The sequence below is a fragment of the Urocitellus parryii genome, chromosome 7, assembly GCF_045843805.1.
Source record: "Urocitellus parryii isolate mUroPar1 chromosome 7, mUroPar1.hap1, whole genome shotgun sequence".
NCBI lineage: Eukaryota > Metazoa > Chordata > Mammalia > Rodentia > Sciuridae > Urocitellus > Urocitellus parryii.
The window spans coordinates 138,430,715-138,455,258 of NC_135537.1; the positions used below are offsets into that span (position 1 = coordinate 138,430,715).

Genomic DNA, 24,544 nt, shown 5'->3' on the forward strand with positions numbered 1-24,544 from the left:
GGCCTTTTTTATTTTTTTGAGTCATGGTTGCCTGGGCTGGTCTCAAATTTGTGATCCTCCTGTCTCAGCCTCCCAAGTAGCTGGGATTACAGCATGTGCCACCATGCCTGGCTCTACCCACAAATTCTATAACGTCCATCTGAAAAATACATTTCGATTCTGACTGCTTCCCCCATTTCCACAGCCAGCACCTGGGCCAAGGTACCTTCATCTCCTGCCTGTCTACCTGTCTTCCTGTGCCTATCATTCCAGTCTGTTCCCCACATGGGAGCCAAAGGAGTCTTCCAGAACTCAACTCAGATCACGACACCCCGCAATTAAAAGGCTTCCACAGTGACAGAGTATTGCCATCCTCGAAAACACAGATGGATCTCACAACCATGAGCTTGCACTAAAGAAGCCAGACAGACACGAGAGAGCACAAGACTGTGAGATTCCTTTATCTAAAGCCTGAAAGCAAGTAAAAACTCATCGCTGTCACCAGGGGACAGGAATGTGAAGTCTGTTTCTTGTTTGGGGTGCTGGTTGCACAGGGATATTTGATTCATGAAAATATTAATTAGGGGCTGGGAATGTCCTCAGTGGTAGAGCACTTGCCTAGCATGTGCAAGGCCCTGGGTTTTATTCCCCAGTAGTGCAGGAGAAAAAAATATATATTAAGCTTATATATAGCTACAATTGTATACTTTTCATATTATATTTCAACTAAAAAATTTAAAGCGAAACACTCTTGCAGGGCTTCCCTTTGTACTTGAGATAAAATGCAAATCCCTGGCTCTGGCCTGCAAGGACCCACATGATCTGACTCCATCCAGCTCTAGTTTCATCTTTTTATTTTTTCTCTGGCCTCTCACACTCTCATCACACTGTCCTTCCTTATGTCTCTCCAATAATCCAAATCCTTTTGTGCCCAGGGCCTTTGCTCCTGACTGTTGCCTTATCCTGAACAATAAATGATCAGGTCTCTCTAAATAGTCAGGTGGTTATAATATCCATCTTGCTGCTCAGATGTCACCCTTGGAAAGGATTTTCCTAGTTACCCATGTGAGTTTTCTTCTTTTTTTTTTTTTTTCTTTTTGTACCAGGGAATCAAACCCTGGGGTATTCTACCACTGAGCCACATCCCCAGGCCTTTTTTCTTTTTTATTTAGGGTCTTACTGAGTTGTTTAAGGCTTCTCTAAATTGCTGAAGCTGGCTTTGAACTTGTGATCCTCCTGCCTCAGCCTCCAGAGCCACTGGGATTATAGGCGTGTGCCACCGCACTGCCATGTGAGTTTTCTTTAAAGCAGTTCTCATACTGTTTAATGGATCTTCTCTTTTTCTTCTTCCTGAGATGGAGTTTCACTAAGTTGCTGAGGCTGACCTCAAACTTGAGATCCTCCTGCCTCAGCCTCCCAAGTGGCTGGATTACAGGAATGTGCCACTGCACGGGGCTTTTTTACTGGATCTTGTTTTTGTTTTGTTTTGCTTTTTCTCTCAGTAGGAAGGCAACAAGAAACAGTCCCACAGTCTGATGAGCTGCTATGCCTCCTGTTCACTCCAGGCTTCATAGCTGAACTTTATCTTAAATTTTTACTTACTATCTAGACCACTTGGGCTTGGGCATCTCAGGGTAATGGAGATCCTATTTTCTTTATTATTGCTGCATTTGCAGAGACTGGCCACTTGGGAGGTGCTCAGTAAGGAGTTGCAGGACAGAGGATACCATTAAGTAGCAGACCAGCATCAGGGAGACTCAGTCAATGGCAGTGACCCTGGGCAGTGATGACTAGTGGCCTGGGCACTGGTAGCTGAAATGGAGAGGAGGAGAGCACTGAGAAAGACCAGAGGTAAAACTGAAGTTGATTGATGGGTGAGTTAACCTTCCAGTGACTTCTTACCTCTCCTAAGACAGAAACCACATTTTCACCATGGCCCTGGAGCCCTAGCGATCCGTCCCAGCAACTCTCTGACACCATGCGCTTCTTTCTTTATCCACCTCCCCATGCTGCTAGCTCATAAGCGTGGAGAAGCCAGGTCTCTCTGACCTCCAGGCACTTTAGGACCCAAGGGGCTGCTGCCAAAAGGACACCCTGCACTCACAGATGAAGGCCCAGCAGGGAGGCGTGGCCAGCCCACAGGCCCCGCCCACTTAGACACCCGTGCTGCCCCCAGTTCCTGGACTCTCACAGAGGAAGTTGCAGCCCTGTGCCAAGGTACCCCCAACCTTGTTCCCCAAATCCTCAGGCATGATGGCCTCCAGCTGTCAGCCTGCCCCCGGCTGGCGGGCGCCAGCTCCTGGCAGAGGGGCTGATGTGTAATTAAAAGCCCCACAAACCCCCTAATTGCCAGTTCTCGCAAACCAGGAGGCCGGGGCTATTCTGAGCTGCCTTTGTTGCCGGCTGCCTGAGGCATGTGGAGAGGAAAAGGCTGAGAGCAGAGCCAGGCTGGCATGGAGGTGGCCCTGGAGAGGACTGGCATTTGGCCAGAGACCAAACGTGGCACAGAGAGGGCTCACTGCAGTCTGCTCTGTGGCCGCCTCCCTGCCTCCCCTCTGCCCCCACTTGCTCTCGGCCCTACGGCCCTACTCAGAACAGTGACATCCAAACAGCCCAGCCCATTCATTCTTTATTCAGGTGGCATAAAAATCACTACAAAAACTTTACAAAATTGCCTGAGAGAGCTAATGAGACCCTTCCCTGCCTCAGCCCCTGAGCTCCCGGCTGAGGAGGAAGACAGGAGAGAGGAAGGAAGGGGAATCCTGGCAGTGTTGGCATCTCTAAGGATGAGGGTGTGTGGACAGGAGACCGGGAGTGGGCAGGACATCTGGGGTAGGCTGGAGGCTGGTAGGCCTTTAGCAGGTTACATCAGAGGTAATGTCAACCTTGACCTATGGATACAAGAAGGATACAAGGTCCTATGAGAGACAGAGGTGGAACCCAGGGCAATGCTCTGCCTTCTGAGCCACCACCAGGGCCTCTCTTCTCCCCAGCCAGAGAGTTCAGGGATAAGGCCAAAGACAGCCCTCCCTCCAGTGCCCCGGCTGATTTAGGGACTAACCTAGTTTGCTTCCTGTCAAAACCGGATCCACCACTGTCCTAATACCCTAGCCCTCAAAAGGACAACTTCTGAGCTTCTTTGGAAGAAATGAAGAGGGATCCAGCCCAACATTCCCTAACGCCTGCTGGCTTCCGGCCCCAGCCCATTCCCCAGACTCCCCAGGAAGAGCTGGGAGAGAATGGCTCCTCCCCTTTCCCAGAAGACCCACCCAGCCCGCCCCCCCCCGCCCCCCCCCCCGCCCCCATCCCACAAAGCTGGTTGGAAAGAGTCACACAAGTTGAGAGGCTGGTCCGGATGGGGACTCAGGATGCTGGTGACCAGGGCCCTCACTTGGGGCTGTTAAACTCAGAGTAATCCTCCTCGGAGGGTGGCATGAGTTTCAAGTCAGGGCCAAAGGGCTTATCTCTGTGGAGGAAAGCTTTCTGGTCCTGGAAGGAGTCCCTGTTGTCAGGGGAATCCTGCTGCTCCTGGAGCTCAGGCTGTGCGCCAGGGTTGGGGTTCCTCACACTGCCCACAAAGAGGGGCAGGCCTGTGGTGTCCTCGAGGATGAAGAAGAGGAAGGGGCGGTTCACGCTGAAGGAGGAGAGGGACATGCGGGACATGGCCGTGCTGGTGGCTGCAGCTGCCTCCACACCAGCCTCACTGAGCTCCAGCGTGGACTGATGCTGCACACTGGATACCACCAGCCTCTCGTCTGAGATCCCACGCAGGTCTGGGGACTGGAACAGCTCCTGCAGGCCTGTGCAGGGCAGCAGACAGCTGGTCAGGACCACCCTCTCTCCCCCAGGCTGCCTGGGCCTGTCTAGCACCTTGGCCAGGGAACACCTTGAATCCACAGATTGCTACTTAACTCCTGTTTAACCTTCAAGTCTTAGCTTAAATATCACTTCCTCTAGGAAGTCTTCCCTGATCCCCAGCCCCAAAATCTAGAGTGGGTACCTGCTCAGTATTCCCCTGGGTGAGCCGGAGAAAAGCCCTGTGTCTTTATCACTTATGATGGACTATAAATTCCTGAATCCCTGGGTGCCCACCCCATTAGACTGAGCATTCTTTATAGTGTGGGTTCTCAGTGCCTAGCACAGTGCCTGGAATCTAGAAGTTGCTTAGCAAATGGCTGATAGGTAGATGCACCCCAGCTTCTCCAACCCCTTCCAGGAGAGTCAGCAAGGCTCATATGCTGCCCTGGGCTCTCTATTAGGAGTCTTTGCAGTGCTCTCTCTTGGGCAGCACTGTAGCTCCTCATACCCTGGGTTGCCCCAGTTCACCCCAGGACAGAAGGACAAAGGACTCATATAATACACTCTCACCCTCCCCCAACCTCTAGAAAACGTCAGGATTCAGAGCCAGCTCTGAGTCAGTCTTCTCCTTGCCCAGCCCCACGCCAAGCCTCCTTACCCAGCTGGCTGAGTGTGGTCACCAAGTCCAGGTGGTGTTTCAGATGCAGTTTAGGCAGCCGCACCTTGGTGGGCCTCTCCCGCAGCAAGGGCTGGTGCAGAGTGTCCCAGCTCAGGTTGGCCAGTATCTGGGACACGTTCCACTCAAAGTGGGTAGGCACCATCACCACAAAGCTCATGTTGTTCTTAAAAGGGAAATGAGCCACCTACAAAGAGGAAGGCGAGAACATGAGTATCAGAAAGCATCCAAACCTACCTGGAGTCTGGTCCAGAATGTACTTTTTGAGACAGATAGACTGGGGTTCAAGTCTATCCTGATCAAGCCTTTACCTCCTCACCTGGTGAGGTGGAGCAACATCTCCTGCCCCACTGCAAGCTGACATGAGACGGGACAAGATAATGTTTTTATTCTAGCAGTGTCTGGACTCAGGCTGCGCTCAATAAATAAAAGCTATCTCACTTGGTGCAGTGGCCCATGACTAATTCCAGTGACTTGGGAGGCTGAAGCAAGAGGATCACAAGTTTGAGGCTGGCTTTAGCAAGTTAGCGAGGCCCTAACTTAGTAAAAAACTGTCCAAAGACTTTTTTTAAATTAAAAAAGGGCTGGGGATGCTGTAGCTCAATGGTAAAACTCTTCTGGTGTTAACCCTAGTACTAGAAATAAATAATGTCTCTCTCTTCATCTTGTACATCTAGCCATATGAATGGGCTAAAGAACCACCTGTCTTTGCTTCTGATATTCTCCATGTGAGGGGGTCACTGTTTTTATTTTTCTTTTCATTTTTTGGTACTGGGGATTGAACTCAGGGGCACTGGACCCACTGAGCCACATCCCCAGCCCTTTTTTTGTATTTTATTGAGAGACAGGGTCTCACTGAGTTGCTTAGCACTTCACCATTGCTGAGGCTGGCTTTGAAATCACGATCCTCCTGCTTCAGCCTCCCAAGCTGCTGGGATTACAAGCATGTGCCACCATGCCCAGCTGGGTCACTGGTTTTCAAACTAACCTAGAATTCTGTGCAGGAGCCACTGCAAAAGGTAGTCCCCTCCCCTCTCCCTCTCACTTCATGCAGTGATTTTGTCAGCTATGAATATACACTGAGTTTCAGGGTGAGAGTTCCTGCAGCTAAGGCACTAGGCTCAAGGCGCTTTTGTAGCTGAAACTCCTTGGGTTCTAGCAGAGCACCTGTGTGCAGGCCTCCTGCCCGCAGGGAGAGGAGCACTAGGTCTGGTTTCCTGGGCCTGAGAAAGAGGAAGGTTAAAGAGGATGGGGAAATGGAGATGAAGAATGAAGGAAGAGAAGGCCTTCTTTCAGGATGGAATGGAGAGAAGCCATCCTAGGCGAGTGCTCTACCACTGAGCTATACTCCTAGACCTTTTCAAAATTTGATTTTGAGACAGAATCTTACTACATTGCCCAGTCTGGCCTCAAACTTGCCATTCTCTTGCCTCAGCCTCCCAAATTGCTGGGATTACAGACAAGCACCAATATGCCCGACTTGGATCCTTCTATTTTTTTTTAAATTTTATTTATTTATTTTTATATTATAATTCTTAATATACCACTATACCATAATTTATTACATCCATTTTTAAAATTTATTTATTTTAAAATTTTGAGAGAGTCTTGCTAAGCTCTTTTTTTAATTTTTTTTTTTTTAGTTATAGGTGGACACACAATATCTTTATTTCATTTTTTTTTTAATGTGGTGCTGAGGATTGAACCCAGAGCCTCACACATGCTAGGTGAGTGCTCTATCACTAAGCCATAACCCCAGCCCATCTTGCTAAGTTCTTGAAGGCCTCACTAAGTTGCCCAGGCTGACCTTGAATTTGTGATCTTCCTGTCTCAGTCTCCCAAATTTCTGGGATCACAGACCTAAGCCATGGTGCCTGGTTTAGATCCTTCCTTCTAAGCAGCACTGTGTGAGAGAGCCAGTGGAATTTCCAAGGCTTGGGGGTTACTAAGGCACTGAGTAGCTACCTGGCTGCTGGGATTGTCCCTCTGCTGCCCCACAAACTTCAGGTCCTTGGAATAAACCCATATCACCAAAAGGCATCTAGATCTCAAGTCAGTGCCTCCTCTTGAAATAATTTTCCCTGACCATATCACTACAGATCTCCCTTCCTTCCTTCCTTTTTCCTTTATAGGACTTAACTCTATCCAAAATGATTGTGTGCCAGGTGCAGTGGCACACGCCTGTAATCCCAGTGACTGAGGCAGGACGATTGAGAGTTCAAAGCCAGCCTTAGCAATGCAGTGAGAGCCTCAGCAACTCAGTGAGACCCTGTCTCTAAATAAAATTTTTAAAAGCTGGGCATGTGACTCAGTGGTTAAGCGCCCCTGAGTTCAATATCTGGTACCCCCCGCCCCTCAAAAAAAATTAAAATTAATATAAATTAAAATAAAAACAATTGATGGTGTTGATTTATATTTGCTCATGCACTGTGTATCTTCCCTCCTAAGAGTAGGACCCTGATCTCCACTAAAACCCACTGTGTGTAGAACAGTATCACACACAGCAAATGCTCAGTATAATTTCATTGACTTAATAAACTTCAAAGATCCTGCAGCCTCAGTTCTCCTGGGTGGAGTCACAGTGCTGCCTTTCAGAGCCTCCTGCCTCAGGGTTAAGACTGCAAGGAAAGCGGGGCATCCGCTTCACCCCTGTAAAACTACTCCACAGCCTGCCTCCCCCCTTCCCTGCCTCCCAACACCCAGGCCCAGCAAGGGTGACCTGTATCTCAGGCTGCTCCAGCAAGAACCAGCGCAGGGGGTAGGAATGGGCTTGCATCATGTCCACTGGCACCGTAAACTGTTCGTCCAAGTGGAAGGAGTCTTTCTGGGTGAGGCTTGGGTCAAACTTGGTCCTCCAAAAACCTGCAGCCAGGCAGAGGGCAGAGGCCATGTAGCCTAGGACCAGGCTCTTGCCTATCCTCCCTAGAACCCAGTCAAGGGTCAAGAAGTAGAGGCCAAGACCCCAGGGGGTGCTGTTAATTTGAGTTTTCTTCCCACATTTCTAAATCTGGGCTTGTATTCCCCTCCCCCCGCAATGCTCCCAGGAACCCCCCTGGGTCTTTCTGGCCCCCCATTTTCTCCCAAGATACTCTATCTTCAACCGCCTCATCCCAGTTCCTGAGCCCCTTCCCTACTCCACCCAGAGAGCCCCTTGCCTCATGGCCCAGCCTGAGGTGGAAAAGAGACCCTCGGAAGAAAGCCTACACAACCCCACTCAGCCTGTAGGGCAAGGGGAGAGCTTCTAGGCAGAGAAGTGTACCCTGAAAGTGGATGGCATTGAGGAGAAGCAATATGGTATTATCTGAGAGCTCTGAGAGGAAATTCTCAATCTTTCCCTCTGTGGCCTCCTTCACCCATTGGTTGATGTTCGCCAGGTCATCCTCCTGCCTTCCCACCAGGTTCATGGGCTTTGCACGGAAGAGCTGTTCTGATTGCTCCAGGAAATGCTCTTTGATGGGAAATCCTAAACACAAAGAGCCACACAAGCTGTTCCCAGGGGCTGGGGCCTCCATAGCCACCAATATTCCAGCTGATCATGTGAGGCCAAATCCATCTCCCTCACCATTCTCCCATGCAGGGCACTACCTTTTTGCAGGTACATTCTGGCAGCCAATCGAAAGGTCCCAGGGCCCAAGTTCTGACAGAGGTGGCTCAGCAGATGGGGGAGACAGGATCCTGAGTCTGCATGCAGTACCTGTTGTAAGCTCTGCAGTGTTTGATTCTGAGCACCTGGAGGAGACCATGTGGGCTGAGGCCCTGGTGGGGGCTTCTTTTCCACCCCCACTTCCCATTCCAGCCCTCTCAGATACCCACGATGAGTACGCCCACAAAGCCCATGCTTTCTCCCTGTATCCACTGACTGACAGGACTCCTGAAGGCTACTTTCATCTATGCTGCTCACAGACTGGCCTCATCTTGCTCAAGTTACCTTTCCTCTCTGGACCTCAGTTTCCCACAAGGAGACCCTCGAGTCCAGTGGGAGATATCATAGCTATCAAACTCTTGCACAAAAATCACTAGAGAAACTTGTAAATAAACACATTGTCAGGCCCAATCCCTGGGAATCTGATTCACAGAGACTGGTGAGGGCCCAGGAATCTGCATTTTTACCAAATGTCCATGTGACCCTGATGAAGGAGCCATCCACTGATAACCTCTGGAGTAGTGAGTTCCTACTGGCCTCTCAGTTCTGCTGGTCTGGATAGGTGCTGCCACAGTACCTAGTGCCAGGTGAGACAGAGCCAGGGCCACACTCAAGGGCGACAGGATGAGGTTGGGGCTGGTGGAACTTTGGGCCACCAGGGAGAACAAATCAGCGGTGAATGACATTATGGCCTGGGCCAGCCTGCGAGTCTCCTCTGGAGTTGGGGCACCTTTGCAGTCTCCTGGGGACCTCTTCAGGGCAGTTGGGCCACCAGGCTCCTACAAGGACAGATTGTGGGCAGTGAGGTCAGAAGCGTCAGCTCCAGGTACTACATTGAATGTCTCCTTCATAGACCCTGTGCCTGATTGTGGCAGGGCCTTGTCCCAGCCCTTGGGGTAGTGGGAGGCCACCTGAGGGTCCTTCCTACCCGATCCCTTCTGGCCTCTGAACCCCTGAGGTTCAGCCTCACGGCCACGCCTCCCAGTTTCCTCACCCCTGCTGATTGGCCCTTCTCCCTCTGGCCCTGCCCACTCTTCCCCAGCCCCACCTGGTTGTACCTGGTTGCCCAACTTGAGGAGGGCAAGCGGGGACAGCTTCTCCTGGGCCTGCCCGATAATTGACTGCAGAAGGAGGAAGCAGATGGAGAGCGATCCTCTCTACAGGTCCCACACCCTGCCCAAGCCACAGGCGAGACCCCTCAGGTCCTCCCTTCTCTCACATGCACCTCATCGCCCATTACTTGCTGGTCCAAGGACTCCATGGCGCTCACAGGAGAGAACTGTTGAGAAAAGGGTGAGGCGAGGTAGGGGAGCCCCCTTGAGCCAAGCCCTCCCTGGACCCAAACCCCTTCAGCCCCACGGCTTTCCCCCACCAGCCACTTCTTCAACTTGACTGACCAGCCCCACCCAGAACTCAGCCCAACCTCACCACGGAGCAGGGGCCTTGCAGGCAAGACAAGCTGAGCACCAGGAGCCCTCGGAGCAGTGCCATGTTCCTGTGTCAGGGACAGGAAGGCTTAGTTTCCACCTCAAGCTCCCACACCAGGTGGTGGAATCCTACCCACACATACCCTGACTCAGCCAAGCTACAGAACCAGGATGCACACTAAAAACACACTAGCAGTGGTTCTCAATCTGAAGGATGGGATTCCCTCCAACTGTTTTCGCCTTTGTCGTTTCTAGGTCTTCCCATTTCATTCACTAAGGACATTTTGGTTCATCGGGAGTTGTTAAAGCGTTCTCATTCTTCTAGGGCTTGCATTGTTCATCAGACATGGGTTTGCATCTAGGCTCTGCCTCTTGGCTGGAGGCCTCAGGTACCTGCCTTGTCTTGGAAAATGGTGGCAGAAGTCCCCGCCTCCTCCCATGTGGATTGTGAGAACCAAAAAAAGACAGTCTTTATAAATGCTGAGTACAAGGCCTGGCCCTCTGTGGAAGAAAGCTGGCAGGCTAGCTCCAGGGCCACTACGGTGGAAGCCTGTCCTGAGCCTCTCGGAAGGGCTCCCACACCAGAGAGCCTACCCAGCCTGCCGTCTGTTTGGTCAGTCTTTCTCAGGTTGGTCGGGTATTGCCAACAATAGTGGACAGGACCGTGAAGCCCTGAGGCTCAGCAGGCGTGGTGGGGTGGACAGAGGACTGCCTCTTTGACCCAGCAGCAGAGCCCAATGAATGACTGGTCCAGCCACCTTTGGACTTACGGGAATCACAAGCCTCGCCCCCTGCTCTGTTCCACGCCAGTTCAGGAAAATCAGGCTGATAGGTGGGAATGGGCATGTCTTTTTTTTTTTTTTGCGGGGGATGGGGAGTAACCATGGATTAAACTCAGGGGCACTCGATCACTGGGCCACATTCCCAGCCCTATTTTGTATTTTATTTAGAGACAGGGTCTCACTGAATTGCTTAGCGCCTTGCTTTTGCTGAGACTGGCTTTGAACTCGCTATTCTCCTGTCTCAGCCTCCCAAGCCGCTGGGATTATAGGCATGTGCCACCACGCCCAGTAGCATGTCTTGATTTAGGGGAGGATAAATCAGCCCCAGCCTTGGCCTAAGAGATGGTCTCACATCCCCCATCTCTATCCCTCCCCTATCTCAGGGCCAATCCTTCTAGAGGATCCTTCTATCATTCCTGAGCCCACCCCCATCACATACAAGGGCCCTTGGCCAGCCTGGTCTCCAACCTGGGCATTTGACTCTTCCTAGCAAGAAAGACCTTATCTCTCAAGTCCCAGAGGGACTTCTTCTGGAACCCCCACCTTGACTCCTCATTACCCCAGGAGGCTGCAAAACTACAGGCTTCCTGAATAAATTCAGCCCAGACCCCTCAGCCAAGTAAGCAGCTCCCCACCTCCACTCCTGCCCCAGGGGCAGGCTGAGCCACCCCTCCACCCTACCTCGACAGGTTCCTTGCTGCTGCACACGATGTTCCTCTGGCCCAACTCGGTGCTCCCCACGCTCTGGCGGGCTCCACCAGCCCAGCCTAGCCCTCCCCTCCTACCAGGACCTTTGCTCTTAGCCAACCCCTGTTCAGATAGCTTTCTCTTCTGGTAAATATTGACCTGAACATCCGGTTAAACATTGATATGAGTGCCAGAAGCCCCTTTTCTACAGGGGTATCTAGTCTTGAAACAGTTACCCAAAGCCTCTGTGGATTTGGATCCACCTGAGCCTGGAGAAAGGACGTTCAGAAGGAGACAGTTGAGGACGCTGGATCTGGTCAGCCAAGACCAGGACACACAGGGGTCTCGCACTATGTCAGACCTCCCAGTGGAGATTATCCCTGTTCAGTCCAGCTCAGAGAGGCTATGTGCCCTGCCCAAGGACACAGAGCTGGATCCAGAGTCACATCCAGTTTCCTGCTTCCAGTGTCCCCCCCTCCCCCCCCACAGCTGCCTCCCCATCCCAAGGGGAGGAAAGGTGAGGCTGCACAAGCCTATGCAGAGACCCACCCCCATCCCTTACAAACCCCAGATCCTGGCTGGCTGTTCAGCGTGAGCCAGAAGTCAGGGCATGGAGAGAGGAGAGAGAGGGTTGCAGTCTCCACAAGTGTCCTACCTCATGAGGAACAAGACTTGCTTACTCTTCCTAAGAATGAGGGTTTGGAAAACTGACTTGAGGCTGCACCAACTAGAAGCCCTGCACCCTCTGCCACCCAAAGAGCAATAACAATCAGGCTGCTTTCCCTGTTCTTCATCTCCTAGACCCAGCTGCTGAGTTTCAATTGTCCCCACCCTGCCACCACCATTAAGACAAGTCATAAGTTTGGTTTGGTGGTGTGCGACTATAACTCCAACTACTTGGGAGGTCAACCAGGAGCATCCCTTGAGGCAAGCTTGGGAAACATGGTGATACCTTGTCTCAAAAAAAGAGACCCAGACCGGGTGGCGCAAGCTTGTAATCCCAGTGGCTTAGGAGGCTTTCAAGTTCAGACAGCCCTAGCAATTTAGTGAGGCCCTAAGCAATTTAGTGAGACCCTGTCTCAAAATAAAAATAAAATAGGCTGATGATGTGGCTCAGTGGTTAAGCACCTCTGGGATCAATCCCTGGTACCAAAAGGAAGGAAAGAAGGAAGGGAAGAAAGGAAAAGAAAATAAAAAGACAGCTCACTCTACTCCATGGCTCTTCCAAAGGATTTATGTAATATTTACATCTATTGCAAATAGTAAGGAGGCAGCAGGGGCCATGAGCCTCAGTCCTCATGTCTGCTCCAGCTAAGGACCCAGAGATGACTGGTTCTGTCCCCTGGGAGAGACCTGAGATGCAGAGATGAGTCTTCTCTCCCCCTCAGGATCTTGGACACCTCCAGAGGTTCTGGGCCCAGAGGCTACCTCCTCAGCTCAAGGCACAAACACTGTGGTTAGGGGTGGGCAGACAAGGCATAGGTCACTCCTGGCAGGCACCAGCTGGCCCAGCCCACCTTTTGTATCCAGTTCTGCCCTCTTTCTGGGGCAGGCTGGGTGAACACTTAAACCCCAGACCAAGGCCCTTAACTCCTGGATCATGGTCATCCCTCCTTAGGCTGGAATCCAAGCACCATCAGTGCCCTCCTCTGGGGCAGCTTCCTGTTCTTGAGGGACAGGGACAGAGAGAGCCCAGAAAGGGGCAGGGGCTTTCCTAGAGACTAGCTGGCAAGGCCAGTCTCCCTTCCCCTTCCTGGAGCTTCCTTGTGGATCCCCATGTGGATCCAGAGGGCAGAGCTGGGGAGAAACGAGATGCCTTCCCTGCTCTCCTTGCTTCCCGTTGACTAGGAGCAGCATCTCCCAAGCCCTGAATGGGAGACCTCTGGCAGCCTCGTGGCTTTGAGGATTCAAGGGCTGGAATCTCAGGTGGAGGCCTTAGCTGGCAGGGCAAGGGGACTGGGGGCAGCCTCTAGGGAGCTGCTGGGGGAACAAGGTTGAAGATCTAGACTCAAGGGAGATGCCAGCCCACTGGTCCCTCAGCCTATGCCAGGAGGCGAATGACACCATTGTCCGAGCCCAGCAGGAGATGGCGTTTAGTGGGCAGCAAGGCCAGGCTGGTGAGTGTGCCACGGAAGTTCTCAGAACTGAGTTTTGTGGTAGCCTGGGAGGGTGGCTCAAGCAGGGAGCAGACACCAATCTTGTTGGCCACAGTGCCAGTGACCACCTCGTTGCCATAGAGGTCGAAGGTATGGATGGGGTCGGATGCTGACTTGTAGTGGTGTGTGGGCTTCTGTTCCAGTTCCTTCCAGACGGTCAAGGAGTGGTCAGAGGAGGAGCTGACCAGGACACTGCCTTCCACTGCCTGCCAGAGAAGAGGAGATTCTCAGCAACGGCCTGGACCCACCTGTACACCCATTGCCTCCCACTTTGCCCAGGAGAGACAGGCCTTGTTTTGTTTTGTTTGGTTTTTGTGGGGGGAGTACAAGGGATTGACCCAGGGGCACTTAACTACTGAGCCACATCCAAAGCCTTTTTTTATATTTTATTTAGAGACAGGGTCTCACTAAGTTCTGAGGATGGCCTCTAACTTGCAATCCTCCTGCCTCAGCCTCCCACACCACTGGAATTACAGGCATGAGCCACAGTGCCCAGCTCAGACAGGCCATCTTGAGGGATGACAGGCTGCCACCCTGCCACATCATATTAACCATAGTTAACATTGATATATTCAGTGTCATTAACCTAATCATTCTCTCATTTGAGAACTTACTATTCACAGGTATTATGCTAGGCATGCTGCCCATACTAATGACCACATTTAATCTTCAGGACAACCCTATGGGGGAGATGCTGCCATTGTCCCCATTTTTCAGAGGAAAAAAATGAGGCTCACAGAAATTAATTAATCCTAACAGGATCATAGAGCTAGTAAGTGGCAGAACCAAGATTAATACCAAGGCCTTTCTGACACTTTCTTAGAATGTCAGAATTTAGAGATACTTGAAATCTGAAGGGAGATGGGGACAGCCTGGCCTCAGCAACAACAACACATGGTCTCCACCCAAGCTGGGGAAGAGAGTTCCAGTTGCCTGTAGAAATCTTCCCCACAAGTAGCCCTCCTCCCCTGCTGGACTGCTAACTAGTCCCCAGGCCTGTGACTGAAAATGGGGTGGTGGAGAGTAGGATCCCCATGCCCAGGCCTGCTCCTGCCCCCACCAGAGCAGCCCAGCAGGGGGCATGGACTCTGCTCAGTGGTCTGGGGGCAGTAAACAGCCTCCCAGCTGAGCTTTATTTAACCTGAATTGGGTCACGGACAGGGCCCGACCCCTGACCCTCCAAGCAAGACAAATATGGACAAGGGTTACTCATTAGAACATCTCCATGGAGCTGCAGGGTCAGCTCTGCCCTTGGTCCCCGCCTCCACGGCCTATCTCCTGCCAAGGCCCCAGCAGTGCAGCTGGCACCTGAGTTGGCCCAGAAGAGCCACCTTCCCTGCCCATCAGGCCTTGAGCAGATATAAGGGACACCAGCTCAAGCCTGTCCCTAGGTGCGCCTTGAGCCCAGGTGATGAACCGAGGTTGGGTAGTAAGGAGTAGACGGGAACTGAGCCCATCACCTTGATCTGCAGAATGTCCCCCTCATGAGCTGGCCAGCCTCGTAGAACCAGGCCTGTGCGAGTGTCCAGGAGCACCATGAAGCCTGAGGAGAAGCCAGCCACGACGCTACGGCCACTGGGGCTGACCGCTAGGGAGCGGACAAGCCCAGGATTCAGCCCGCCACCCAGGCGGAACTCGTGCTGCAGACAGAGGGAGACTCTGTTGAGGCGCTGTCACTAAGTCACCCCACCCTCTCGCCCCTAGGTCCCGCTCACCATTTAAGCTTCTACAGCCAGAAAGCCTGAGCCTCTGGCCCCATCTGAGGAAAGGAAAAGCCCAGAACCCACCCCATCATAAGCCAGAGTCCTGTCCCCAGGGTTGCTGCTGAGGATGATTTATCTCCAAAGAGAAATTAACCAGAGCCCCAGGGCAGCAGTCTGCCTTTCTGTCTTGATGGGTGTCCTCCCTGCCAGGTCCCCAGAGAACCAGGCCTGAGCTCAGGAAACTGCATATCCCCTGACCTGCAGGCCAGGCTTCCTGCAGTCCACAAAGCGCAGGGTAGAGTCAGAGCTGGCCATGGTGATGCTGGTGTGGGGGGCAGGCATGACAGCCACAGCAGTCAGGGGCACACGGCTGTCCGATGGCTCCACTGTGCGAAGTGTCTTCCCTGAAAAGGAAGGGCACAGTGGATCTGGGGTCCTAGCTGAGGGAAGAACCCTGACTCTTTCTTGTCCCCTGTCTCTCATTCCCCAAGGATACTCAGAAAATGCTAAAGATGTTTCCAGACTCTCCCGCCTTCCTGCTTCCATGACCAGATCAGGCTCCCATTCCCAAAGCAATGGCTTCTCTTTACACAGTATCCCCTGATTAGATACCATCTCCCTCTTTCTGTCCCAACATTACACCTGTCCCTTTTATTTTTTCCCTTCTCCTCTTTAACCATATTTTCCCTATGATGATGCCAATGAGTAATTAAGCAATGGTTTGCCAAACTTGTACTACATGCATCAAGCCAAACCTCTAAGTGTGTTATCTTCTAAACCACTTTTTCTAATTCCTACTTTACAGATGGGAAAATCAACGCTTCCAACAGCACAAGGACTTGCTCAAGTTCACAAGCAAGTAAGGTGGTGGAGCTGATGCAAATGCAGATCTAAAACATTCTAAGCCCTAACTGCTCCTCTATATAGCCTCACTGAATCTCTCCCTAAAACATACCACTATATCCCCCAACTCTCAGGATCAATTCCCAGGGGCCTGTCAGAGCGAGGTCCAGCAGCAACAAAACAGGCCTCACCTGGGCCCGCTCACCTGTGAAGGGGTCCCAGACGTGCACAGCCCCGTCACAGCTCACCACATACTGCAGAGCCTCGAGCTGGCCTGCGTAGAAGACACTCTTGCGGTGCTGGGCATAGATGAGTCGGGGGGCTGTCTCACTGGTACCATCCCCATAGTTATACAGTGGCCAGAGGCGCACAGTACGATCCTTACTGCCACTCAGAAAGAAGTCCTCGCTACTCAGGGGTGCCACACACTTGACAGCCCCTGAGTGGCCGGTGAAGCTCTGCAGGCGGATCTGGTGGAAGTGGAAGTGGGCATCCTGCTGGTTCACACCAATCTCATACTGCCAGTACGCCAGCCAGTTCCCACTCAGCCCGTGGGCACTCCGTGGCAGCTCCCGCTTCAGGGCGTTGTCTTCCCTCCCATTGCCAAGGCCCCCCCCACCCACTCCAGAGATGGGGCCCAATGGGCCAGTGCTCTCAGGCTGAGAGTCATTGGGGATCTGTATGCGATTCCCAATGAGAACACTCCCAAAGGTCCCTGAGTGGCCATCATCCTGGGGACAGACTCCACCCTGGGGGTCCCACTCAGGGCCGGTGCTAGGCACAGCAGGTTCCACATTGGCAGGATTGCGACTGCTTGGGCTGATGCTTTCCAGATAGAGTCCCGCCAGCTCCCCAACCAGCTCGTGGTTGGGAATGATTTTCTGGATGATGTCACCTGGATGGGAGTGGAAGAGGTCCTAAGATCCGGGAAGATAGCAGGTGGCTGTCGCCACCCATTCAAGGGCTTTGAAACCACAGAAGACAGGGAAGATCTGACTGTATAACTGGGCAAGTAAGTTCTCACTCTGAGCCTCTCACTATCCTACCCAGTAACTGATTTCATCCAGTCCATATGTGTGTGGTCATTTCTACACGCTAGGTACCATGCTAAGCAACAGAAATGATAGTGAACTGGACAGGTGGTGTGTGCCCTGCCCTCCCAGCGCTTAGAATTTCGTTGGGGGGATAATAATACATCTATCCACAGGGCTACTTATCCTGTTCAGAGAGATGACCCACGGAAATGCCCAGCATAGTGGGAAGCTACATAAATGGTAGGTCACTCATTCCTTCCCACACAGCTCCTGTGGATCATCAGTACATCAACCTGCCTCCCCTTCCTTCCCCAGGGATTCTTGAGCCTCTCTTGCTGACTAATGCTCAGTCCCCGTTTATATATCACCTTGGGACTTGGAGGGCCGAGGGCTGACCCCCAAATCTGTTTAAAACCCACTGCTGACTCTTAGCTGGAGGGGAGTATGGGGCCCTTCCCAGGGAAGAGATGTATCCACAAAGACTGTGCAAGGGAACACGATAGGGCAGTACCCAACAGGCAGGAGAAGGGCACGTAGATTGTGTACGCCATCTCCAGGGTGAACACCTTCTTCAGCTCGTCCAATAGGGTGGGGTCCACTGGCCGCCGCTGCCCATCAGAGAAAACTGCCTCTGGCAGCTGACCCTCACTGCAGCCCTCGGGATCCAGCTGCAAATCCTATGGGGAGGAAGCCCAGGGAGTCAGCTAGTCCACAGCCCTGGCCCAGCCTGCCCCACCCTGGCAGCCCTGCCTACCTGCTGCCGCAGCTCATGCAGCTGAGAGAAGACTTGAAAGAAGGCGGCCACAGGTTCGCTCAGGTGCTGCTGGACCATCTCCTGTCCAATCCGCAGGCAGATGAGGGCAATGAGGCTGATGGTCTTCACACACAGGACAGTCCGGGCCTGAGCCCCACTTGGAAACCTAGAAAGACAGCTCATGAGCCTGGGACCTATCCTGCAGATAGGTCTTGTTCAGATCTATCAAGAGCTTTAAATGGCAGGGTCTCCAAGGTCAACTGATTCAAACCAGATGAGGAAACTGAGGCAAATGTTACTTGCTCAGGATCACAGAACTGGGATCAGAACCAGGATTCCTGACACCCAACCCAGTGTTATCTTCTCTGCCCTGAGCTTCCCAGCCCCTTGGGAGGCTACTCAGCTGGGCTGCTCCCCTCACAGGGTTGGGGCAGGGGCCTACCCGGTGATGAGGGAAGTGAGGAAGCTGAGCACAGGCAGCAGGACCTCATGGCTGATCCGGGGAAGGATGTCCATAAGGGTGGTGTCGGAGAGGTACACGATGATTTTCTGAGTCAGCGTCACTGCAGCCAGCAGCCCTGCCTCCTTACGGCTGTTCAATCGGCTGGGGCTTGAGCTGCTCCCAGGGGCCACCTGGGGCCACAGAGTAGATGAGAGCTAGGCTGCCCCATAGACCCCCTAATACCCCAGGAATCCTGAGCCAGCCCTTAAGTCCACAGCCTCCCCACCCAAGGCTTGCAAAATCAGCAACTGACCAGGTAGCTGATGTAGGGCAGGTACTGGTAGGTGAGGACAGGTTCCCCATACAGGTGGGCAATGTGGAGGAGACAGCTGAGCACAGGCCCTGACACAATGTCTCCCAGTACTGGCCTCTTTTGGTAGATGTTGCCGGCACTCAATGGGGGGCTTTCGCCACTGCTGACTGTGAACTGCTGCCGAGTAGGCCCTGCCAAGGAAGAGCAGCATCCTTGAGCAGCTAGTGGAGGGCAAGGGGGAGGTTGGTCCTCCAGGACCGTGGGAACTGCTCCTGCTCACTTTAGCTTAAGGTCTGCCCCACGCCCTGCCCTAAGAAGCAGCTTACAGATTGGGACCCAGGATCTTCCCAAGAAGTGGTTTGAGACAGAGGTAGGAAGGATCTCCGAGAGAGTACTGAAGATGGATGAAGGGCCTGGGAGGAAACACCATCTCCATTACCAACCGCAGGCCTTACCAACATAACAAGATGTCAGCAGGCGCAGCAGGTTCCGAGCCACGTGGCGAGAGGCTACTGTGGGGCCGAGCTTGGCAGACAGCCAGCGGACCATCTTGCACGCTGTATCTGCAGGGCAGGAGCAGACCCTGAACTCATCAGATAACGGTGGCTCATCACTCCTCCCACCATCCCTGATGTACCACACCCACCTAGCTGACTCTGGCTATAGCTCTGCCAATGAGCCTGGCCTAAACTGGGCTATCCCACACCCCTCCATTTAGCAGTGGCAGAGGGGCCAGGCCCTCTCCTTAAGCATAACCTATAGGAAAGTTGCCCTTTCAGTGAACCTCCCCAAACTCCTGAGGCCAGGCTTGGCCCCCTTCTCTCAGCTCTCTCAAACAAACCATGCTAGCCTTTCACTGCTTTGATGAAAATGTGACAGCCTCAGAGCCCCATACATGCTGTTCCCTCAGACTTGAATCCTCTTCCTCTTCACATACTACCTTTTTTTTTTTTTTTTTTTTTTTTGTGGTGCTGGGAATCAAACTCAGGGCCTTGCATGTGCTAGGTGAATGTTTTCCCACTGAGCTACAACTCCAGCCTTTTTTGTTTTGAAACACTAATTGTCCAGGCTGGCTATGAACTTGTGATTCTCTTGCTTCAGCCTCCTAGAAAGCTGGGATTATAGATGTACACCATTGTACCTGGCTACAACTATCATTTATCCATTTATTTTCCACTTCTCCTTGAACCTCAACTGTCCATACTTCTTCTTTTTTAAAAATATTTATTTATTTATTTATTTTTGCACTGCTAGAGATTGAATCCAAGGTCTCACACATAACCAGGCAAGCCCTCTACCTCTGAGCTACGCCTTCCTATTTTCAAAAAAGCCTTCTCTGACTCCTGAAAACTAGATCTAAAGATCTAAGCCCTATTTTCCATTCAGACATAGCAACCCAGCTAGTTTTGTTCTTTTTTATTTTTTTGTCTCAGTAGTGGGAATTGAATCCAGGGATACTCTACCACTGAGCTACATCCCCAATCCTTTTATTTTTAAGTTTTTAAATTTTGAGACAGGGTCTCACTAAGTTGCCCTGCTGGTCCTGAACTTGCAAACTTCCTACCTCAGTCTCCCAAGTCATTGAGATTATACCATACCTTGCTCAGCTAGGTTTTTTTTTTTTTTTTTGGGGGGGGGGCAGGGGACAGGGTCAAACCCAGGGTGCTTTACCACTAAGTTACATCCCAACCCTCTTTATTTTTTCAGATATGGTCTTAATAAATTGCTTAGGCCTCAGAAGTTGCTGAGACTAGCTTTGAACTGGCAATCCTCTTGTCTTGGCCTCCTGTGTCACTGTGATTACAGGTGTGTGGCACCATTCTGGGCTCAAAAAGGTTCTTTATAGTATTTACACTACATAATCTCGGTTGTAGAGTGCTTGCCTTGCATGCACAGAGTCCTGGGTTCAGATTGTTTACCATTTGGCACCTCCTCTGCTGATGTGTACTCCGTGTGCATCTAACTGGATATAAAGCTTGGCACAGAGCAGGAGTGCAGCAAATACTGAGAACAAAGCAGGGGAGTGACTGACCAACACCTCCCAGACCTGAGGACTCACCAAGGAGGATCTTCTGTTCCTTGCCTTCTGACTGCACAATCAGGGGCTCCTCTTCTTCCTCACCATCTCCCCCACCACCAGCAGCCACAACTGTCTCCATGGACAGCACTGTATCTGACAGAGTGAGCTCAGATGCCCCTGTGACCTCATGGGGCTCCCCCTCATCTTCTTCCAAGACCACACAGCATTCGTCCTCCTCCTCTTCCTCCTCCTCTTCCTCCTCAGAGGCCTCACTTTGCTTTAAGTCCTGGCTGCTGTCACCTGACCTGAGGCTGCTCTTGTCCATAGGAGCACCCCCATCATCTGCAACCCTCTCCTCGCCCAGGGAAGTCTCGCTGGTGCTGCTCTTGTCGCTCAGTCGGCCTAGGCTCACAGCCTCAGCCTCCTGAGGCTGAGGAGACTCAGACACATACAGCCCCGCTTGGAAGTCCTCTGTCTCAGGCAGGTCAGCCTGGTCATGGAAGCTGACACCAGATGTGTAGTCTGGGAGCTCCAGGCCTGAGGTGGCAGCAGGCTCTCCATCCATCTGAATCTCCTCCCCAAAGGCACAGGAACCAGGCCCAGGCCCTGGGAGCTCACTTTCCTCATCCTCAGCAGCGCCAACAAGGCCCTTGCTCTCCTCCTGGGAGGTCTCTCCACCAGCCAGCACCTGCAGGACATGGGGCAGCAGGTGGACGAGAAAGGACTGCAAGCCCAGCCGCACCATCAGTTGAGCCACAAAGCAGTCAGTGTACAGGTAAAAGCGTCCATGTAGCCGGCAGGGGCTCTCGTAGGCACCAATGAGAGGCTTCAGGAGGTACTTATTGGCATTTTTAGGGCCAAGTGCCTTGGCAACAGGTTCAAATAGGTACCAGGCTGTGTACACAGCTGTGTGTTCCTCAGACATGAGTGACAGCACGAAGGGCAGCAGGATCTCCAGGCCCTCAGGAGTGATCTCATTTAGCACGGCACCCAGTTGCTGCCACAGAGTAAACACCAACTCCCGTCCCTGGGCCTCATCCTCCACACGCCTTGCCTGGTACAGGAGGATGAACCTATGCAGTGCCGGGAAGTACGGAGGGAAAGGAACCAGGGAGCTGAAGGGGCTGAGGAGCTGGGCTGGGGAAGGAGGGGGCAATCCTTGAGAGACAGGCTTGTACTGAAACAGTGGGTCCAGCTTGCCTCTCTTCACTACCATGGGACTTTTGGGTCCACTCAATTGTAGGAGTGTATTCAGCACAGGCTGCAAAGACACAGGGACCTCCTTGAGGTGGCATGTGCAGAGCCCTCGAACAGCCTCAAAACGTACCCAGAGAGGTGCATCAGGCTGCAGCGTCCGGACTCTGGTGGCAAACACCATCTCAGCCAAAAGGACACCCAGTGCCTGCATGTCCCGATGGAAGAGGTCCCGCAGCTGTACTGGTGACTGGACCTGAGGCTGCTCAGGTAACTCCAACTGGCCCCCTAGGCCTTTGGCCAGGAAATTGCCCATTTTTTCCAGCTCCTCCAGGAATTGCAAGGGATTGAATCCCTCAGGAAGAAGGATCTTCCCCTCCTCAGCCTCCCCAGAGTCTGCGCCAGCAACTTTGTTTCTGCGGCCTGGTCGAGAGGCTGAGGCTGCTGAGAAAGACAGAAGGCCGGGAGGGGCTAGACTGGAGGAAGAACCCAACTGGTCACCTGATTTCCCAGGAAGGGAGATGGAATCCAGAGCTTCTGTGGCCTGCTCCAAGTCATCTTCCCCTGCCATGGGCCTCTCTCTGGTCCAGCCAGCCTCACAAGGAGTAGCCTCTAAAACCAGTCTGCCCACCCCACTTGTGAGCTGTCCTGGAAAGTCCTCCCGGCCTGTGGTCTCCTGGATGGTCTGGACCAATAGCCGAGGAATGAGAGGAGGCTCAGGGGCAAGGGAGGGAGCACCTGCCAGGCGCTGGGGATGAGGTTGATCAAAGAGCTGCACCACACCATAGCTGGTCAGGTGAGTGTGGGCATCTACCAGGTGCAGACACACATTCTTCTCCTTCACAGCCTCCTTGCCCTGGAGTTTATAGCCAAAGGTGAGGTCAATCCAGTGGTGCAGGTCCTGGGATACCTCACGGCTCTCTAGCAGTGCTCTATGAGCAGCCACAAACTCCTGGCTGGAATTGCACCAAGCTGGCACATCCAGGTCAGGCATGTCAGGGTGGATGGAACAAAAGATGGAAGGATCAGTGTAGAACTCAGGAATGCACTCGTCAGGTGTCCAGGTCTGCATCCGCTCCATGCTGGCGGGATATTCATGGGGCTCCCACTGGGCACGGACGTGTTCACAGAGTACTGACCGGGGTGTGCGCCGAGCCTTGTACACATAGTATGTGATGTCAGAGAGAACATCTGAAATGTGGTGAGGAACATGAGGCGGTTCCCCACCACCTGCACCACTTGCTACAAATTCCTGCCGAGTCATCTCATATGTGAAGTCCAGTTGCTTATCTCCCTTGTTGAGGCGAAATTTGGACTTGCGTAGGTCTCGGAAGCGCCCATGGGGTGTGGTGAAGTCCACCACCCAGGGTAGCACTGGGTGGTAGTTGGGATCCCCCTGCCTCCGACCTGCCAACCGATTAAGCTGCATAAGGTAGTGGAAGTTGCTGATGCGGCCATGGACCCAGTCTAGCACAAGGCCCCGAAGTTCCTCCCGGCAAGAGGGACACCCAAATCTCTCCAGTCCCTCCTTTTCAGACTTATGGCCTGTCCCACCCCTCTTTTCAGGGGTTTCCTTGTTCTCATCCAAAGTGGGCATCTCATAAGCACTTAGGTCCAGCCGAAGTTCACTGCAAAGCTTCTCATCCACAGCAATGTGGTGCAAAGACAGGGACCCACAGGCCAGCCCATGGCGGTGACAGGCATCCATGGCCCTCAGCACTCGAAAGAGAATGAAAAGCACCTTGGCTTGGCTGTTGATCAGTTTGGCAGGGCTGAAAGTGACTACATCATGCAGGGAGAACTGCATGTAGGGGTGCACAACATACAACATCTCCAGTGATTCCAACAGGGCCTCAGCTCGCAAAAGGCTGGGGCAGGCAGGGCTGCCCCGGGAGGGACAAGTGCCATCTCTGGTATATGAGGGGCACTGGGTGGCTTCACCCACTGGCAGGAAAGAGCAACCATAGACCCTCTGCAGAGCCTGTCTTACTGAGTCCAGAGCAGGGGCAGCTGAGGGAGCAGGGCTATGACTATAGGGCTGCCCATAAGTGTGGTATGCATGGCGCCAAAGATTTCGATAATTCTGGGCAGCCACCTCCTGCATGAAGCGAGTGAGAGTCTCAGGGCCGCAGGATCCCTCCTCAAAGGGCAGGCCCCCACCCAGCGGGTAGGACAGTCTCCGCTTCCGCAGCCCGTGCACCTCCACACGCGTCCAGCCTGGGGGCAGCCTCTGTACCGAGCGTTGCAGGAGAGTCTTGACTTCCGCTTCGCCCAGGCCCTCTGCCCGCGGACAGGGTCCCAGCCGGCGTTCACGGAGGCTAGCTAGCCAGCGCACGGGCACTAGGGCCACCACGTGGGTGCCCCCTGGGGCTGGAGCCATCTGACGGGCATCGATGTTCAGGTCCCTCTCCACTCTCCGAAGCAGCTCCTCCATGTCGGGGTTTGGGGGTGGGGACCAGTCCTCCCTCCGGGTGCTAACGGCGACTTCCCGCCCCCTGCTCCCCAGGGCCATCTCTTGCTGGCCGCCTGGGGGTGGCGCGGGGCCGAGCCCGGCCACGGCCCTCCTCGTGATGGCTTCCTGGGTGCCAGGCCGAGCGGGTTGGGATGGGCGAGGGGCAGGGACTTGAGTACAGGTGGCTGGGATGAACCGACAACCGATGAGAGGGGCGCTCTTACCCCTCCGAAGGGTCCTGCGCTCCGGGCGCGACCTGGCGGGGGCTGCCGGGTGCCAGCGCTGGGCTTTACCGTGACGGGTCAGCTGACGCGGGCCACGTGATCGTCCCGGCACGGAAACAACAGCACGTGGCTCGAAAGGGCCCGGCAAGACCCCGCCTCCAGCCGGCACCGGTTTCTGAGCCCACCCTCCAGCGGCTTTGCCCCGGCCTCGTCCAGTCTTTGCCCCACCCAGGGGCTGCACGGAAATCCAGGAGCCCTGGCAGCGCAGGCGAAGGTTATCCTGACCCAGAATTCCCTCCCTTGCCTTCTTTTCTCCTGGCGAATGCGGAGGAGAGAGGCTCTTTTCAGAGATGCCAACCTTTATGCAGATTATCAGCAAAGCCAGCGACAGAGCTGGGACTTGGAGCATCAAACCCA

The 24,544-nt window shown here is 53.2% G+C and overlaps 3 protein-coding genes and 1 non-coding gene across 12 annotated transcripts in view; 1 reads left to right on the top strand and 3 right to left on the bottom strand.

The window, feature by feature from the left end:
• Smyd4 (SET and MYND domain containing 4) overlaps positions 1-678 on the top strand; it is a 61,413-nt gene extending 60,735 nt beyond the window's left edge. For 5 of the 6 annotated variants that reach the window (XM_077800854.1, XM_077800852.1, XM_077800853.1 and 2 more), the window contains one exon: positions 185-420. In XM_077800854.1, coding sequence (XP_077656980.1) covers positions 185-337 — 153 coding nt within the window. In that variant the 3' untranslated portion in view covers positions 338-420. Of the gene's footprint in view, positions 1-184 lie in introns of all 6 variants that reach the window. The other variant, XM_026388820.2, reaches the window with a different exon arrangement.
• Positions 679-1,470: 792 nt separating this feature from the next.
• Positions 1,471-1,558, bottom strand: LOC113182909 (small nucleolar RNA U83B). Its single transcript, XR_003300809.1, has one exon. It is a non-coding gene; the product is annotated as a small nucleolar RNA U83B (small nucleolar RNA).
• Positions 1,559-3,285: 1,727 nt separating this feature from the next.
• Positions 3,286-11,251, bottom strand: Serpinf2 (serpin family F member 2). Of its 3 annotated transcripts, none has more exons than XM_026388881.2 (10): positions 10,987-11,251; positions 9,525-9,591; positions 9,337-9,375; positions 9,155-9,217; positions 8,674-8,875; positions 8,039-8,182; positions 7,713-7,916; positions 7,173-7,315; positions 4,436-4,640; positions 3,286-3,779 (listed from the first exon to the last, which is right to left on the bottom strand). In XM_026388881.2, the coding sequence occupies exons 2-10, from the start codon at positions 9,585-9,587 to the stop codon at positions 3,367-3,369; spliced, it is 1,476 nt and encodes a 491-aa protein (XP_026244666.2). In that variant the 5' UTR covers positions 9,588-9,591; positions 10,987-11,251; the 3' UTR covers positions 3,286-3,366. The 3 variants fall into 3 exon arrangements, with proteins under 3 accessions (XP_026244666.2, XP_026244665.2, XP_026244664.2); XM_026388880.2 differs by having other exon boundaries at positions 9,322-9,375; XM_026388879.2 differs by having other exon boundaries at positions 9,316-9,375.
• Positions 11,252-12,204: 953 nt separating this feature from the next.
• On the bottom strand, positions 12,205-24,201 carry Wdr81 (WD repeat domain 81). 2 transcript variants are annotated; one of them, XM_026388801.2, is made up of 10 exons: positions 20,297-24,201; positions 18,693-18,800; positions 18,238-18,428; positions 17,925-18,115; positions 17,483-17,648; positions 17,240-17,405; positions 15,900-16,589; positions 15,110-15,255; positions 14,609-14,788; positions 12,205-13,354 (listed from the first exon to the last, which is right to left on the bottom strand). In XM_026388801.2, exons 1-10 carry the CDS (start codon positions 23,961-23,963, stop codon positions 13,034-13,036), a joined length of 5,826 nt encoding a protein of 1,941 aa, XP_026244586.2. In that variant the 5' UTR covers positions 23,964-24,201; the 3' UTR covers positions 12,205-13,033. The 2 variants fall into 2 exon arrangements, with proteins under 2 accessions (XP_026244586.2, XP_026244587.2); XM_026388802.2 differs by lacking the exon at positions 18,693-18,800.
• Between the last annotated feature and the right edge of the window lie 343 nt (positions 24,202-24,544).